At 38.5% G+C, this 19,402-nt stretch overlaps 1 protein-coding gene across 1 annotated transcript; it reads right to left on the bottom strand.

The window, feature by feature from the left end:
* Positions 1 to 17,405: 17,405 nt before the first annotated feature.
* On the bottom strand, positions 17,406 to 19,038 carry LOC124915787 (uncharacterized protein PF3D7_1120000-like). The gene is made up of 4 exons (XM_047456548.1): positions 18,940 to 19,038; positions 18,498 to 18,794; positions 17,652 to 17,849; positions 17,406 to 17,606 (listed from the first exon to the last, which is right to left on the bottom strand). Exons 1-4 carry the CDS (start codon positions 19,036 to 19,038, stop codon positions 17,406 to 17,408), a joined length of 795 nt encoding a protein of 264 aa, XP_047312504.1.
* Positions 19,039 to 19,402: the final 364 nt, after the last annotated feature.

Below are 19,402 nucleotides of genomic sequence, written 5' to 3'. Positions count from 1 at the left end.
CCTTCGAGTAGCGGTCCAAACGCTAATTTTGAAAAATACTCAATCTTCATATGTTTTCATACCTTCATAATGATTGTCTTGAAAAATCATGAGCTATGCGTGTAATATTGTTATTGGATAAAATATCCCAAACAACCATTTAGGGGCTCATTTGTGTGTCCATACACTATTTTAAAAAATCGAAATTCGGGGAACTTGATACATTTAGATTGATTAATTCGAAAAATCTTGAATTTTGAGTATAATATTGTTCTTTGTAATTTTGTACAGAAGGCCTTTAAAATGACAAATTATCAAAACCGAGTCAAAATGGGCGAGTCGGGAGCGAGTCAACGAGGGTCAAAGTTCAAGGCTTCACACCCAAAAAGGTTAAAAAATGTGTGTTGACGTCTTGCTAATGCCAGACGCGCGATTTATTTGAAAATCGTTCAAAATCATGGATTTTGAGTAATATTTCGCTAAAAAATTACTAAAGACATCTACAATTTCAAAAAAACACCTAGGTCTCTATACTCATTGTAATTAGCTGATCTTAGATGTTTTGGAAAGATACAAGAGTTCTCTACGATGTTCGTTTGCGTACTTAAGAAAGTTGACGATTGTTGCCCATTCGAATCGGCAGTAGAAGACGATGCAACCAAGATGGGATCAAACCAGACATGTCCCCAGTCTTTAATTCATAACTAATGCTATAATATTTAGTTTTTATATTGTGACCAATGGTTGTAAAGATAATACATAGTCTGTTCGAATGGAACTAGTCTCGTGTCTCCATTTAATGTCTAAGGTAGTCAATTTACCCGACAGCCTAATGTAAGTCCACCCCTTTTGTTCTAGGAGTGAACTAGAGCATGGGTAAACTTTAAAACTTTATATTTTTTGTTTGGCTCAATCATTTTAAACAAACGAGATACCTTTAGAAAGGCCTTTGAGTTAGCATTCATTTGATACTAAGTAATAATAATAGTTCGACCCAAAGCTCACGTGAGGTCGCCCTAAGCCAAGCTATTCACTTCGAGACCCCAACATTCCATTAAGAAATTCATGGACCTACGGCTAGTTTTCAAAATTCCTTCCAACACAAAAGTGGAAGCTAACAAGCTCAACTTTCCAACGCATCCTAGATCAGCCTCAATAGTGCTCTAAGTCAAAACTTTTACCATTAGAAATTTTAGTTGAACTAAGTTTCCATAAAACAAAAACCGGAAATGTTCTAACTTTAAAATTTTATAACTTGGTCTACACTTAACCATTTGGCCGGAGCGAAGGTCTAAAGTGTAGTTTGATCAGTTACCTACAACAGAAAAATAATCCTAGGCGTGGCTTAGAAGGATTTTAAGTTGATTCAACCTAAAGAAGAGGTTACCGATTTCGGGAAATTTTAATTCCAAAGTTGCCCTTTACACAAGGGGTATTTAAAGGATTGGCCTCATTTGGAGCAAGTAAGTTATAGAACCTCGGTCTCATTTGTTAAAAAATACATCTAGGAGAAGAAAGAGAGACTTAGAAAGAAAGTAACCAAATCATGAGCACTTGAAAGGAGATTCCGGTGAGCTTTGAAGTTTCCAACGAGTTCATCTTCAACTGCATTTCCTCTTTGCTTATTGTCTACTTCATGTAGGCTTATCATTCTCAATGCATTTATAATTTGTATAGGACGTCAGTTTTGTACACCGACGTCGACGTGATGTTGATTTAATTTCATTTATTAATTAAATTTTAGTTTGAATTTAAGTTGACGAATGTTTGTTTGTAATGTCGTTTGATTGTTGATTATTCTTGTTGTTAGAGTCCCTAGGATAGATATAGTCTAGATAGGAAGAGGCTAGGTCGAGACTAGTCTCGTTTCTCAGTTCCAAAGGTCTCCGAATTCTTCAAACTTATGTCGTTGGAGGAACATCTACCTACCAATTCTTCAAAGATGTTCTATGCGGTTTCTTCGACTTGGTATAGGTGCATTCGAAGCCCCAAGCAACAAGGGTTGTTTATGTGTTATCTGTATGGACGATGCCTAAACGGACGACAAGTTACATGAGGTAACCATAGTCCAATCTCCAAATCTGCAATGGGGAGTTCCTTGTCTCTTATGTTTCCTCTTCTATCTATCTCAAAGTCTTCATTAGTGGTCATCAATGTTTTGATGAGCCTCTGTCGTGTTGAGTCCCGACCTTCTAGTGCATTGGCGAAATCCAAGCGAAGCTTTGTCGGAAAGAGAGTTACCAGATTTGAAGAACATAGTGTTCCTCTTTCCTTTGACGTTGGAGTTCCATCTTAGATAAAAACAAGACGACGAGGAATGTTTGATTCCTAGTTGGACACAGACAATTGTTTGTCTGTGGTCGGAGATTCCTCCTAAAGACATGTCTTGTTGGGAATTAGCAAAGTAGGCGGACAGTCGGGGAAGATGACAAAGTCGACACCTTTTTTTGTGTTTTCCGAATTCTTGAAGTTCTATGAGATGTTCAATTGGCCCCTAGTCTTCTCAAACTTTAAAAATTGCCTAGGAAGTCATATTTCTGAATTATTTCTAATTCTGAATTAAATAAGTCCCCAAACTTTTTGCATTGTGCAATTTTAACCCTAAACTTACAAATTCGAAGTATTTTCAAAGAATTTGATTTCATTTGCCCCCTGGACTTTTGTCAACTACCAATTCGGTCTTTAAACTTTATATTCATCCAATTTTGGATATAAAGTTTCTACTTCCAAGTTTTGGGAAATTTCTTAAGGCTTATTTGGATTCCTTTTATGTCAAATAACCTCATTATTTCAAATTAGAGCCTCCAAATAATTTTCTAAAAATTTCAAAAGTTCAGGGATGGTCAAAAATATTATTTTCAACAAAATAATATGTTTTCATAATTTTTGGGACTCGTTTAAAAAACGCCTTATTTTGGAACGTTCATTTCGGGAGTTCATTTTGTAGTAGGTTCACAAAAATATTTGGGACTTCCCTTAATATTTCAAAATTTTTGGAACATTTCAAAAAAAATGCTCTTTTATCGGAGTCATATATATTAGTTGTCTCGTAACCCCGAAAAGTCCTTTGTGTGCAAGAATTCACAGTCTATCAATAAGAAAATCTTTAAGCAAATCAACAAATGCGAGAATTATCATTGTGGTTCACGTATGTGCCCAAGGATCGCATTCGAGTCTCATTATGTCTTCATTAAGTCTAGGAAATATCTAATGAGAGTCTAGAATCTCCTTTGGACTAAGCATAGGATATCCTGTTAAATAGACTTAAGACATGATAAATGGACATCAAAGAATTCTAAAGGCTTGGTGCCAATTTGTTATTGGAATCTAATCAAGAATTAGGATCACTCCTTCTTGATTAAAGACAAGATTAGGGTATTCAAGAGCACAAGAATTCTGAACTTAGAATGCAATCGTGTAACGTACCTTCAAAAACAATGGCCAACTACATAGGAGTAGAGACTATCCCATGGGATAGGCTCATATGACATACCTGATGCGCCCATTTCTTCATGCGTAACCAAGCACCGATAATTTTATCAGCTAATTCTCTGTTTTCATTCTTTGGTTTCTTTGTGAAGTAACTAAAGTGGTGACTCTTAAAGTCAACCGGATTATTATGTTTTGATCACGTACTAATATAGAACATGTATGAGCCAAGCATGGAAAGGCATATGATATAGAACTCTAATTTTGTTCCTCATCTCAAACAAATAAGACAACATCCTATATGAATAGTTCTCTTATCTACTTTATGTGAGATTCGATAGGAAGATAAGCCACGGGGTTTTATAGCATAACTTTCATAGAAAAACATTTTTCTAAAAAGTGCACGGGTCGTATTTACCATATAAGTTCTTCGATGTGTCCCCTCCATGGGCGGAGCATTCGAATGAATAGATAAGACATGAGACCGACCAACAAAATGCTCTTAAAGACGGAGCATTGGAATGGATAAATCAATCTTAGGATTAGATCCTTCATGCCCTAAAATACAAGATGTTAGGTAGACTCTTAAAATTGGTAGACGCTCAGGAAGAGAGAGAGTCTTGCGTACAATGAAAGAGAAAAATATTTCTTGGATACATAAGGGTGAGCAAATTTAAACGCGTACAGAATGTAGATTTTCAATCTTATAATACTCTCTAAGAATAAAAGAATTGGAAGAGATCTTGAAAGAAACATATGCACAACTCATACATGTTGTGGTGAAACCGAGATTGAATGCAGACGAGGGAAGAGCTTGCGATCATAGTCAAAATTAGTGAGAGGCAAGGCGAGGTGTGACTATCATCTCGAATTCGCAAGACAAAGGACCCCCACCCACGCGCGCTTTAATGTTTCCCCTCTATTTATAATTTTAAATAATCTCGAGCCAACAAATTATTTCTAAATATATTCTTAAACAGGATTAAAAATAATTAATTTAGAAACGGTATCGTATCCACCGAAATTCAAATTAATTAAATTTTGGACTATTTAAATAAATAAAATATAAATAAATAATTAAACAAATTAAATAAACCAAATCAAATAGATAAATTAGAAAATATATATTTTGGTGTTAATGTTGGATTATTTATTTTTTCGGATTTAAAAAATATATATTATAATAAGTTTAGTCAATGGGAACCAAACACACCTCAAGGGCAAGACCTCAAGGGCAAGTCAAATGGTCAAATCACAGGAAAGTCTGACGGATGCACGTAATGGAGGCAATAAACGACGTAAAAATGCTTAAGGCCTTACAAGACACTAATGCCTTAATTAAAATCAGAAATATGGGGAAGCAATGATCGATTCACTTATCACCTCTATATTTTAAAACGGGAAATTTGATGGAATAACCCTCATAAGAGGGTTATTACCACTTTTAGCAGGCTCTTTATAATTTTTTCATTTTTGACCTTTTGCCAAGGCAAAAGGTCAGTTTTACCCTTTATTTAAAAAAAATAAAATTAAAATGTCAGTGCGCCTTTCAGTTTATTCTTCTCCCCTTTCCCTCCTCTCCACCAACCGTCCTTTCCCCGTCCTTCCTTCATCAACTTTCCTTCATCATCAACGCTTCCTTCATCAAGGTTCTTCATCATCAAGCTTCCTTCATCATCAACGGATCCTTCCTTCATCATCAACGTCCTTCATCAACAAAACTGGAACGTCTTCAACATTCAGGTTAGACGCTACCTACCTTCGTCGTTTTAGGGTTTTGTCGTTTAGAGTCTAGGATGTAGGTTAGGTCATGGAATAATGGTTTTAGAGCAGCAAGATATCTTACCAAGGCATCGAGATGTATGTGAGCAGCGCGACGTATTTGAGCAGCAAGATGTATTCCCAAGTCAACAAGATGTATTCCCAAGGCAACAAGATGTATCTGAGCAACAAGATGTGTTTGAGCAGCGAGATATATTTGAGCAGCAAGATGTTTTTGAGCAGAGAGATGTATGTGAGGAGCAAGATGTTTTTGAGCCGGAAAATGTCTTCCCAAGTCAACCAAGCACTTCCCATGTTAGGAATACATTCAGCCATACTGAGGGAACCAAGCACTACTTCTCATATGAACCACTCGAGATCGAAACTCCTGCTCCATTAATTGAAAATTCATTGGAAGTGGGTACGTTTTTTGGTAACAAAAAAGAAATACAATTGAGGTTGCATAGACAAGCGATGTCTAATCACTTTGTCCTTAAAGTGGTGAAGTCAACAAAAAATCTTTGGTTTGTAAAATGTATGGCTGAGAACTGCAAGTGGAAATTGCGTGCTATGAAAGGAAAATTCTCGGAGATGTTTGAGATCAGAAAATTTGTAAAAGAACACACATGCTCAATTTTGACGAGACAAGACAATGTGAGGCAAGCACCATCATGGGTAATTGCGAAGTGTATCAAACGTAAATACATGGACCATCACCATGACCACATGTCTAAAAAAATAATGGAAGACATGCATACAAGTTATGGGTTAACTTTGACATATAATAAGGCTTGGAGGTCAAGGGAAAAGGCCTTAATGGCGGTGCGAGGAACTGTGGAGGATTCCTATGGTGAATTGCCATCCTACCTGTTCATGTTTTAGAAGAAGAACCCAGGTACCATAACTGACATCCAGACGGATGAGGAAGGACACTTCAGGTATATGTTCATGTCTCTAGGGGTTTCAATTAGGGGTTTCATAGGATGTTGTCGTCCTGTATTGTGCATCGATGCCAGCTTCCTTAAGCATAAAGTTGGAGGTCAACTACTGGTTGCGATAGCATTGGATGCGAACGAGCAACTATATCCCGTTGCTTTTGGTGTCGTTGATTCAGAGAATAATAACTCTTTGACATATTTCATGCAACAACTAAGGTTGGCAATTGGATTAGTCCCGTATCTCGTCTTCATATCCGATAGACACCCAAGTATTGCCAACGCCTTGTCCGCGGTTTTTCCAGAAGCACTTCACGGTGCATGCACATACCACATCAAAATGAATATAATGGCCAAATTTAAAACTGATAACTACCATGTTGAGTTTGATTTGGCTTCTCGTGCATACACCGAGACCACGTTTCAGAAGCATTTTGACAAGATCAGAACTAAAGACCCTAGGATTGCTCAATATTTGGAACAAATTGGAGTGGAGAGATGGAGTCGTGCTTTTTTCCCCGGTTCGCGATACAATCAAATGACAAGTAATTACGATGAGAGTTTTAATAGTCAGTGCAGAGAAGCTAGGAAATATCCCATAACAACATTAGCTGACTATTTAAGATTCACAATACAAGATTGGTTTTATCATAGAAGAGAAAAATCAACCAACCACAACGAACATTTATCTCCATATTATGAAAAGTTATTACGTGAGGAAGACGAAAATGCTAGATTCTACAGCGTTTATCCACTTAATCGATTTCAGTTCCATGTGCATGACGGTGAATTTAATTTTCAAGTTGACTTCAAGGGTCGAACTTGTACTTGTAGGGTATTTGATGTATCCGGTCTTCCTTGTACGCATGCCCTGGCTGCTGCCCGTTTCCGGAAATCGGTTCCATATGAGTTATGCGCAAGGTTAGAGAATTTATGTTCCATAAGTTATGTTCAATTTATGTTGTGTTGAATTTATGTTATGTTGAATTTATGTTATGTTCAATTTATGTTGTGTTGAATTTATGTTATCACTGTATAATTTTTCAGGTTTTACTCAACTAAATCGTGGTGCATGGCTTATGCGGAGACATGTTATCCAGTTTTTCAACATAATGAAGCTTGGGACATTCCCGAACATATCAAGAAACGAGTCTGCCTAAAACCCCCCGTGAAGATTAAGAAAGGACGACCAACAACAAAACGTAGATCATCACAAGGTGAGGTTCGTAAAGAACGGAGACGGTGCTGCTCATGTGGCGGTCTAGGTCATAACAGAGCAACATGCTCAGCAGTGATGCCTGCACCATCTACTGCAAGACCTTCACAATCAAGTGCCCAATCTACACAACCTTCACAATCAAGTGCCCAATCTTTGGCATGAAACTGTTTTAGGGTTTTGATCAAACCGTTTTTGTATGTACATCAAACTGTTTTAGGGTTTTGATCAAACTGTTTTTGGGTTTTGATCAAACTGTTTTTGGGTTTTGATCATCTGTTTTTGGGTTTTGATCAAAATGTTTTTGGGTTTTGATCAAAATGTTTTTGGGTTTGGATCATCTGTTTTTGGGTTTTGATCAAAATGTTTTTGGGTTTGGATCATCTGTTTTTGGATTTTGATCAAAATGTTTTTGGGTTTGGATCATCTGTTTAAGTGTTGTCATCTGTTGTGTTGTCAAAGAGAAATAGCAGGATTGATTGAAGAATGCAGGAATGCATCTGTCGCAGGACAAATAGAAGTAGCAGGAATGCATCTGTCGCAAGCGACGGTGCATCTGTCGCAGGCGGGAAATACATCTGTCGCAGGCGACGATGCATTTCCCGCCTGCGACAGATGCATCGTCGCCTGCGACAGATGCACCGTCGCCTGCGACAGATGCACCGTCGCCTGCGACAGATGCACCGTCGCCTGCGACATATGCACCGTCGCCTGCGACAAATGCATTTCATTTATGTTTTGTGCTTAATTATATATATACTACATTATATAACCCATTTGAATTCAAAATAGCAAACTAAATTATATTCAAAAATAAATACATATGGTTTACATTCAAAAATATACATAGCTAAATTATGTCCATTTTCTATGGGTCTATTATATGGTGGAACAACCTAACTGCCCATTTTTGTCTCCAAAAAACCATGTTTTCTGTTGTCACAGCTGATATATCCAATTTGGCAGTAAGGTACTCCAAAAACATGATTGTAAAAACACCACAGTATCCACTCTTCGTGCACTTGGGGACTCTTGGGTGTGGTATTACAACATATGACATTCCTTTCAAACTAAACTTAGGATACTTGATCCTATCAAACTCGGTCGTTCCAAATAGAAACATATATGGAATCATTTCACATAGTGGTTTCATGAACTTGTCATAGTGATTCTTTTTGATAAATCCTTGTTCGCAGTCATAAACATTGATGCACCAATCTTGTAGTTGCACCTCACAAAGGACCCAATGCTTCATATTCAGATTCATAGGGAAATATACCTTATCTACAATCATCCAAGAAGTCATCAATTTCTTTCATCACCCCTGAAATATTCCATCAAGTCATCGTCGAATTGGTATGTTTGTGGATTTTTGGAGAACTTTGAATAACGTAACGACAACCTCGTAGAGACATTACAGTCACATATTGAGAAATCCATCGGTTGATAAGTCTTGGGAAAATTGGCAACCTTTTTTTTTAAGAATGTAACATGCTGCATCTATCTCCTGCGACAGATTCGAGAAAATGAAGTAAGCACAGAGCATCAAATGAATTAAGCACAAAACATCAAAAGAAAGAGCAGGAATTGCATCTGTCGCAGGAGACGGTGTATCTGTCGTAGGCGACGGTGCATCTGTCGCAAGCGACGGTGCATCTGTTGCAGACGACGGTGCATCTGTCGCATGCGACAGATGCACCGTAGCATGCGCCATATGCATTTCCCGCCTGCGACAGATGCACAGTCGCATGCGACAGATGCACTGTCACCTGCGACAGATGCACTATCGCCTGCGACAGATGCAATTCCTGCAATTTCTCTTTAACCTGCTGTTAATACAATACCCAAAAAACAGTTTCAACAACAAAAACTTACGTGATCATGTAGCCAATTCTGAGGCCTCAACATTCTGTTAAACAAATCTCGACCAACATGGAAAAGAACCAGATTTATCTTGTCTTCATCCTCCAGCTTCAGCCATTGTTTCAACTCATCCAACAGTTCACTATCATAATCTTAAAGAGGATTGACAGTTACTTGATCAATGAGTTTAAAGGATTTTCCATTAGGATCTGTGTAGTTCCCCAATTGTGTGGACCTCTTCTTTCTCTGAAAACTCTGTCCCTGAAATCTTGTTGGAGTCAATACCAATACATCATCATCCTTCTTCTTTCCCAACTCAGCCTCTTCATCCTTCTTTTTTCCCAAGTTAGCCTCTTCATCATTCTTCTTTCCCAAGTTAGCCTCTTCATCATTCTTCTTTCCCATGCCAGCCTCTTCATCATTCTTCTTTCCCATGTCAGCCTCTTCATCCATCTTCCTTTTCTTGCCCAACTGCTGCAACATATTTTTGGCCAAAACCACCTTTCTCTTCTTCTTCGTGGCCAATTCTTTCTTTCCCAACTCAGCATTCTTATCAACAAGATCAACATCAACAACAGCATCATCTTTGTTTTCATTCTGCTCGGCTTCTTTGTTGATCTCCAAACCATCAACAACATCATCATCTTTGTTTTGATCATCATCAACAACAGCTTCTTTGTTGATCTCCAAACCATCAACAACAACAGAATCTTTGTTTTCATGAACAACAACTTCTTTGTTGATCTCCAAACCATCAACAGCAGCATCCTCCAACCCAACATCATCATTGTTTATCATCTCCAAACCATCGGCAGCATCATTCTCATCATTGTTTATCATCTCCAACCCATCAGCAGCATCTTCTTTCTCATTCAACCGATCAACAACATCATTCATATCAGCAGCATCTTCTTTTTCATTCAGCAGATCATCAACATCATCATTCTCATCAGCAACATCTTTGTTGATTTCCAAATCCTTCTCCACTAAATCATTAGAAGCAGCAACATCATTCTTTTATTGTTTTATTTCACCCAATAATTGGATTATGTGATTAAACATAACCTGTTGATCCTCTTTCATTATCTTCATTTCAGTTTTCAGCTCCTTCACATCCCTTGTCAACTCCTTCACATCCCTTGTAAGCTCATCAAACTTGTCATCATTCTGGGCTTTAGTCACCCGATTGTCAAACTTTTCATCAAACTTGTCTTGCCTAGTAGGAGAGTTGTCTTCTTTCTTTTGAGGACTCGTTGCTGAAGGGACATGGCTTCATTCACGAGTAGTAGACCGAGAGCTGTCTTCGCTAGATTCATCACTAAATGACTTCTCGGTCCTCTTGGCTAGTGTGATTTTAATTGGTTTTCTCCTCTTGGGCGTTGGTTTGGGAGTACTGCCATCTTCATTCTTTCTCTTCCTACCATCCACCTCAAATAAATCATCATAAATGTAATCTCCTATTTCTTCAAAGTCATCCCCACAATAGTTCCTCTTCTCCTCCTCAGACTCATGAATCTTGTTAAAGACATTGCATTTGAAAAGGGCATTGGATACCTCTTGGCTAGTGTTGGTGTTGCTTCTGGAGGCTGTAAAAAGTAATATCCTTGGGCATATATGTTTTTCCTCGATCATATCCGCAAATTTGGGGACAAATGTCTTCATAACCAAATATGTCCAAACTTGGAAGGCTATGGCGAACCCACTAATAGTATAAGCAACATCACAGTTCCCCTTGCAAGTTTCCTTCTTCTCCACATATAGCTGTCGAAGATGTTTCATGTCCTTGTCAATACCTTTCAAAGTTGAATTGAATGACACCTTTCCCCATGGAAATTGAAGGAACATTTCCATATCCTCCACCATACTGAAGATCTTCAAACATACCCTCTTCCTATTATCAGATCCAAAGAGACATTGGTAAATAAGGTTGATGAGCCCAAGCTTCCATGCATCCTCCTTCTTAGAGCAGTTGAGGAAAACACTTTGAACCTCTGTCACTCTAACAACTGTTTTGCCACCAAAGTATTTATGGACTAGGGGTGGACATTCTTCAGCGTGCCAGTTTTCAATCACATGAAATCTTACAAAATTTAGGCCTGTTACCAAGGCATATTCCTTCATGCCCCAGTAAAGCTGCTGACCATTGACTAAGAAAGTTATTCCCTTCGAATTGGAGATGCTTTTCCTGATCAACATCTGGTGGATTATTGTTTCTGAGAAAATGACAGTCGGGGCTTTCAATAGATACTGAAATTGACTCTTCATAGCCCTTTCCATAAGACCAAAGTGATTAAACTTGTCTTTGGTCTTTAACAAGCAGGTGCAAGTAGATTTCCATGAAACACGTTCAGGAAAGTTCTCAATTACCGTTTTATTTTTGCATTTGGTTGGTGCCATCTGTAAAAATCAATAAGTAAGAATAATGAAAGTAAATACCACTTATTTAAAGGAAATATGACATCTGTTGCAGGCGACAGTGCATCTGTCGCAGACGACAGTGCATCTGTCGCAGACGACGGTGCATCTGTCGCAGGCGGGAAATGCATCTGGCGCATTCGACGATGCATCTGTCACAGGCGAATAGTATATTCTGCCTGCGACAGATGCATCGTCGCATGCGCCAAATGCATTTCCCGCCTGCGACAGATGCACCGTCGTCTGCGACAGATGCACTGTCGTCTGCGACAGATGCACTGTCGCATGCGAAAATGCATCGTCGCCATCGACAGCCTGCAACAGCCTTCGACAGAAGCATTTTAAACCCAAAACTAAACCTAAACAATAAACCCTACCTAAATCTAAACCCATACCTAAACCTAAACAATACCCTAAACTATTCCTCCATTATAGCATGCATGGATATAAAATGGAGAACTAGGATAAAAACGGATAGAAACGGGGAAGATAAACTCACCTTCGTCGTTCTGGAGTTGAGATTATCGTCAGGGGCTCTTGTTTGTCGTCAGGGCTCGTTGGGGTTCGAGGGAGGGTTCGAAGGAGAGGACGTCGTCGATGTTTCGGGGGCTTTTCGTCGTCGTCGTCGTCTTCGGGGTTGATCGGTCGTCTTCGGGAAGTTGGAAACGAGAGAGAGGGAGTGAAAGGAGAAGTGGGGAAAGGGAAACGACGGGGGAGAATGAAAAATCAAATATTTTTTTTTATTTAAGGATAAAACTGACCTTTTATCGTGGCAAAAGGTCAAAAATGAAAAAATTATAAAGGTCCTGCTAAAAGTGGTAATAACCATCTTACGAGGGTTATTTCATCAAATTTCCCTTTTAAAACAGTGAACAATCAGCCAAAGCATGATGTTTTGAAAATGGTGGTATCGTTAGATGCCACGTCAAGAGAAATCAATAGAGATTCCAACTACAACGATCTCATGCATCATCATCAATTGGAATGACCTGATTTACCCTGTAAAGATTTTGAAGGTGAGAGGGCATTTGTGAAATTTGTCATCAAATGGGTCGAGTTTTTCATGGACCGAAAGGGGTTAGCACCTAGGGATGATATATAAAATTCTTAGATTAACCTAAGGCAGGGGAGGAGATTTGGAGGATTTTTGAAGTGGATCCGCCATTGTTGAGAGTGACAGTTTGAAGGATTTTTTTTTTTTTTCAGATTTGGTGAATACTTTTGTTTTAAGCTTGGGCAAGGATTCTAAAATATTGCTAGAGTTGTTTCAAATGTATTAGATGTTCCGGTCTTTTTTCATTTATATTATAACACCACATTTCAATGATGTTCATTTTACTTAAATATGAGTTTGCATGTGCATGCATGTTATGTGTAATGATGTTTGAAAGATTTAGGCAGATTCTAGATATTATTTTCAAGCTATTGATTAGACTAAATCTCTTTATTTCTCTATTTTAAAAATGCCCAAATCTGCAATAATGTTTTCAAAATGTAAAGTACTTGTTTTAAAGTTCTAGTCATGATAATTGGATCCTAATATTTTGTTGTTGTATTGTAGGGGTTATATTGATTTGAATGATTCATTTCTAAGATGATGGTGAAGGGCGGAATGTTGTGTTTTGGTTGGAGCAAATATATTTGGCATTTCATTTTTTGTTTTATTTTGTTTGAAAAATAGGGAAACCAAGTTACAAAAGAAAAAACATGTAAGCCCCAAACTTCAAATGAGGACTTCAGCAAGGGCGAATTCATAATTTTTTTTATTGGACTGTAAATATTATAGGTACTACCACTAATACAGATAATAAGTAAAAATATTAATTAGTTTCACGAATAACCTTACTAAAATAAAATAAATATATAAAATTTAATCAAAGATAAGAATACTTGATTAGAAAAGAAATTTATAAATTTAAAATTATATAGTTGAAGAAAAATTAGATTTACAAATGTGAAAAGTTAAATTAATTAAGTTTCAAATAATATATATATATATATATATAAATAAATAAATAAATAAATAAATAAATAAAGAAAAGATGAAAGCCTAATTAGTAGTGTATAATGATGTGAGAATATAGGAAAAAAAATAAAAATAAAAAAAATATAAAATTATGACAAAATCATATTATTAAGTAAATAGATCATTGAGAAGAAAATTATAAAATATTAGTGCATCTAAATTGTTTGGAAAAAATAAATAATATATAAATTTATTTAATTTATATAAAATTTTGAAATAGTTTAAAATTAATTTAAAATTAAAAAATATAAAAGACTATTCTACTTTTATATTTATTTAAATTATTATTTAAATTATTATTTTTTAAATAATTTGTATTATTAATTATATTAAATTTAATAAAAAATAATATATAATTATCATATTAATATAATTTTAAAAGAATTAATAACACTATTATATAATTTAAATTATTTTATATATAATTCCTTATATTTTAACTTATATAAATAAATTTTATTTATATATGAATTAAAATTTATGTATTATTATAAATATTTGTATATTAAAAAAAATTATTTTTAAATTATTTTATATATAATTCCTTATACTTTAACTTATATTATTAATTAAAATTTATATATTATTATAAATATTTATATATTAAAAAATTTTATTTATATAAAATAAAATATTATTAATAAAATTAGAATAATATTTATAAACTGTTTTAAAAATTCTACTATGGACTAGAACCCACTACTACGTAGATCCACCATTGGACCTTAGGTTGGTCGACTGCCTTCCATGTCGTTATGCTAGTACTTCTTTTGTTCTTAATAATCTTCAATCTAGTCTATCTTCGGATCGTTGGACGAGAAATTTGATCAAATGACCCTCAAAAGAGGATCATCTTCAAAAATAACCTTACTAATTTCGGTTTTTATTTTTAATTTTTTTAAAAAAAATTTGGACACTTTTACCCTTATTAACCTTTTTTTTCTTTTTTTACCCTCCCTTTCTTTCTCATTTCCCCATTTTCACTTTTGTCTTCATCCTCTTTCCGGGCCCCTGATCCCCAACCACCAACCGGTCCCCCACCAACCAATCCCCACTCTCCCTCCCATCTTCCCGACCCCAAACAACCACGACACCCACCTGCAACGGTCCCCCTGCGACGCCATAGGACGACGAGACCCAGCAGCATCCGTGTACACCCGACCGACCCCAACATCGCCTTCAAAATGAGTATGTTTCCCATTTCTTTCATTCTCATTTAGCTGAACACTAAATATGTTTGGTACGTTTGAAATGATGTGTCATACGTTTGAAATGCTATCAAAATGGGTATGTTTACTGAACGACCCACACACAACGACCACGCACCATGCACCACGCACAACCCCCACGCACCACGCACCACTCCATGCCCCACGCACCCCCCACGCCCCACCCCCAAGCCCCACGCTCAACCCCCACGCCCCATGCACAAGACCACACCCTCACTCCCCACGCACTCACCCCACGCTCAACCCCCACGCACCACCCCCACGCCCCACACCCCACACCCACTCCACGCCCACCCCATGCCCACGCCCAACCCCCACGCCCCACCCCCATGCACCATGCCCACGCCCCATGCCCCACACCCCACCCCCACGCCCAAGCCCAAGCCCATACCATTTAAATTTGTTTACTACACTAACATGGTTTTGTTTACAACATTAAAATTTCAATTTGTATCAATTGCAGATCCCACTTTATTTGTTAACTGTTTTGTCCTATATGATGGAGAAAGGAGGAAAGATGATGATGGTGTTAGTTTTTTTGACTCAAGTTCATTAGTAGGTGTGCCTCTATCCCTAAATACTACATATGACGAATTAACTGACATTATCTATGATACTATTCGTGTGGACAAATTGAGATATGATTTAGTGTTCAAAGTCAAGTATAGTTTGGTTTTGAAAATTGCTCCTCCTGCTGATATCCGATATGATAGAGATGTGATGTTCTATGTAAAAGAAATTTCGACTTCACCACACGAGCTTCACACTCCTATGTGTGTCTATTTAGTAGAGAAGTCACTACCTTCATACCCAACTGATGAAATCCAAAGAGAGGAGGTTCCTGAATTCTCTATATTTGAGCAGGATGTCTTACAAAGTCAAAATGACATACACCATGCAGAAGATGAAGAACAACAAGTCTCATGTTTGCGTCTAAGTGAATTGGTTTCTAGTACTCCTCCTTTTGCACCCCGGCCAACCATCACTTCCCCTATGAGGAAAACATCCAGCCATATTGAGTTTTTTGATTCATTTGAACTAATCCAGGTTGAAACACATGCTCAATTTTTGTACGTTTTTTGAGAACAAAACAGAACATTAATTGAGGGTGCATAGATATGCGATGGCTAATCATTTTCAATTCAAAGTCGAAAAGTCAACAAAAGATCTTTGGTTTGTGAAATGTGTGAATGAGAACTGCAAGTGGAGATTATGAAAGAAAAATTCTAGCAGATGTTTGAGATTCGAAAATTAGTAAATGAACACGCATGCTCAATTTTGACGAGGCAAGAGAATGTGAGACAAGCACCATCATGGGTAATTGCAGAGTGCATCAAACGTAAGTACATGGACCATCACCATGACCACATGCCTAAGAAAATAATAGAATACATGCAAACAAATTATGGGTTTAAACTGACCTATAATAAGTCTTGGAGGTCCAGGGAAATGGCCTTAATAGCGGTGCGAGGAATAGTGGAGGAATCCTATAGAAAATGGCCATCATACCTGTTCATGTTGGCGAAGAATAACCCATGTACCATAACTGACATTCAGACGGATGAGCATGGCCACTTTAGGTATATGTTCATGTCCCTTGGCTTCTCAGTCAGAGGTTTCAGGTATTGTCGTCCAGTATTGTGCGTCGATGCCAGTTTTATTAAACACAAGATTGGAGGTCAACTATTGGTTGCGATTGCATTGGATGCGAATGAACAACTATATCCCGTTGCTTTTTGCGTCGTTGATTCGGAGAATAATAACTCTTGGACATATTTCATTCAACAACTAAGAGTGGCAATTAGAGTAGTCCCGGATCTTGTCTTCGTATCTTATAAACACCCAAGTATTGCAATGCGTTGTCTGCTGTTTTTCCAGAAGCACATCACGCTGCATGCACATACGACATCAAAATAAATATTATGGCCAAATTTAAAACCGATAACTGCCACGATGAGTTTGATATGGCTTCACGCGCATATGGCGTGGGACGTGGGGGTTGTGCGTGGAGCGTGGGCTTTGGAGTGGGGGTTGTGTAAATACAAAAATAAAGAACAAAAATACTTACTTGATCGTGTAACCATTTTTGAGGCGTGAGCAATCTGTTAAATAAAGAACGATCTGCTTCAGAAATAGTCAAATCCTTGAGGTCTTTATCATTACTCTTCAACCATTTCTTCAAATCCTTCATATTTTCCTCGGAAATTCGTAACATAGGATTAATCGTAACTGAATCATTGAGTTTAAACCCTTTCCCATCAGGGTCGGTGTAGTCCCCCAATTGTTTCGACTTCTTTCTCCGAAATCTTTTACCAACAAATTTTGATGAAGTCATTTCTTTTACCTCATTCACATTCTGCTTATTCCTCTCCTTCTTTTTCTTTTACTCCTCAACCACCTCCTTCACAATCTCCTCCTCCACCTCCTCCTCCTTCTTCTTCTATTCCTCCACCTCCTCCTTCTTTTTCACCTCCTCCACCCCCTCCTTCTTCTTCTCCTCCTCCTCCACCTCCTCCTTATTCTTTTCCTCCTCCTCCACCACCCTCTTCTCTTCATCCACCACCACCTTCTTCTTCTCCTCCTTCCACCTCCTTCTTCTTATCCGCCTTCTCCACCACCTCCTTATTGTTCTCCTCCACCACCTCCTTATTCTTCTCAACCTCCACCTCTTTCTCCTCCTTCTCCACCTCCACCTCCTTATTCTTCTCAGCCTCCACCTCCTTCTCATTCTCCTCCACCTCCACTTCCTTATTCTTCTCAGTCTCCACCTCCACCTCCTTATTCTTCCCAGCCTCCACCTCCACCTCCTTATTCTTCCCAGCCTCCACATCCACCTCCACCTCCTTATTCTTCTCAGCCTCCACATCCACCTCCTTCTCCACCTCCACCTCCTTATTTTTCTCTACCTCCACCTCCACCTCCTTCTCCCTATTCTTCTCCCCCTCCACCTCCTTCAATTTGCGAGAGGATTGAGGCTTAGGGAGCGAATCCTCGTCCTACACATCATCATTCTTCTCCTCTGGGCGATCAAAATACAATTTGCGAGAGGCTTGTGGCGTGGGGCGTGAATCATCGTCCTATACAATCAAAAAATCAGATTAATATACATTGTGTGTAAGGCGTGGGGCCTGGGGCGTGGTGTGCAACTATACCTCGTCCTCCTCGTCATTCTCCTTGTCCTGCTCGTCCTCCTCGCCCTCCTCCTCATTCTAATCGTCCTCCTCCTCATTCTCCTCCTCCTCCTCTTCCTCTTCCTCTTCCTCGTCTTGCACAATAGAAAATAAAATGAGATTAATATATATTTTGTGAGGTGCAAGTGTGGTGCGTGGAGGGTGCGTGTGGTAGTGCGTGGGGTGAGTGCGTGGGGCATGGGGTGAGTGCGTGGGGTGTGCATGGGGTGAGTGCGTAGTGCGTGGGTGAGTGCATGGGGCATGGGGTGGGTGGGGCGTGGGGTGGGCGTGGGGTAGTGCGTGGGGTGGGCATGGGTTGTGCGTGGGGTGTGCATGGGGTGTGCGTGGGGTAGTGCGTGGAACGTGGTGTTGTGCGTGGGGCGTGGGGTAGTGCGTGGAGTGCAAGTGTTGTGCGTGGGACTCAAGTGTGTGCGTGGGGTAGTGCGTGGGGGTGTGCAATTATATCTTTTTCGCCTCCCTCTTCTTGGCCAACTCATTCGCCTTCCTTTTATTGGCCAACTCATCAGCCTTCCTCTTCTTTGCCAAGTTCGGCAGCCTCTCCTTCCTCTCATTCTTCTTTCTCTTAATCTCATCAATATCATCTTGCTTCCTCTTCTTCATCTCCTCATCATTCTTCCTCTTGTTCATCACCTCATCATTCTTCCTCTTCGTCCTCTTCTCATTATCAAGTGCAACATCATTATTCTTCCTCTTCGTCCTCTTCTTAGTATCAAGTGCAACATCATTATTCTTCCTCTTCGTCTTCGTCCTCTTCTAAGTATCAAGTGCAGCAGTACCCGCCTCTTCTTTTTCTTCTCCTCCACTATTCTTTTGTTCCTTTATTTCCCCCAATAATGTGATTATAAGTTGTTGATTCTCATTGATGAGCTTGATTTTAAGTTTTAATCTCATTTACATCCTTTGTCAGCTCATCAAGTTTGGCATCAGTATGGGCTTGAGACACTCGATTGGGTGCACAAGATGTAGAATTGTCTTCATCAGTTTGAGGAGTCATCGTAGAAGGGATTTGTGAGAGCTATCTTGGCTAGTTTCATCGTTAAATTCAGGGAGCTGGGGAGTAATAAGTCTCCTCTTCTTGGCCGGCGGTTTGGGAGTCCTTTCATGTTTTTCATCTTCTTCACAAACTTCAATCTTTCTCTTCCTCCCATAAAATTCAAAGAATTCATCATAAATGTTGCCTCTCATATCTTCAAAGTCGTCCCTAGAGTACTTCCGCTTCTCCTCCTCAGACTCATCAATTTTTCTTCGAACATTGCACTTATGGATGGCTGTGGATACCTATGGTAGGGTATAACTCCTAAAAGATTTATAGAGAACTATCCTTGGGCTTGTAGGATCATCTTGTAGTGTCCTTTCAG

This window comes from Impatiens glandulifera, chromosome 9, assembly GCF_907164915.1.
Source record: "Impatiens glandulifera chromosome 9, dImpGla2.1, whole genome shotgun sequence".
Classification (NCBI taxonomy): Eukaryota; Viridiplantae; Streptophyta; class Magnoliopsida; order Ericales; family Balsaminaceae; genus Impatiens; species Impatiens glandulifera.
The sequence above is the reverse complement of the archived record's forward strand: the minus strand, read 5'-3'. Positions and strand labels throughout refer to the sequence as shown.

Coding starts and splice junctions, on each gene's coding strand:
- LOC124915787 (XM_047456548.1), bottom strand. CDS start 19,038: ATGACTCCTCAAACTGATGAAGACAATTCTACATCTTGTGCACCCAAT. Junction 18,795..18,939: donor TTGATGAGCTGACAAAGGAT/GTAAATGAGATT, acceptor GATACTTAGAAG/AGGACGAAGACGAAGAGGAA. Junction 17,850..18,497: donor AGTTGGCCAAGAAGAGGGAG/GCGAAAAAGATA, acceptor GATGATGTGTAG/GACGAGGATTCGCTCCCTAA.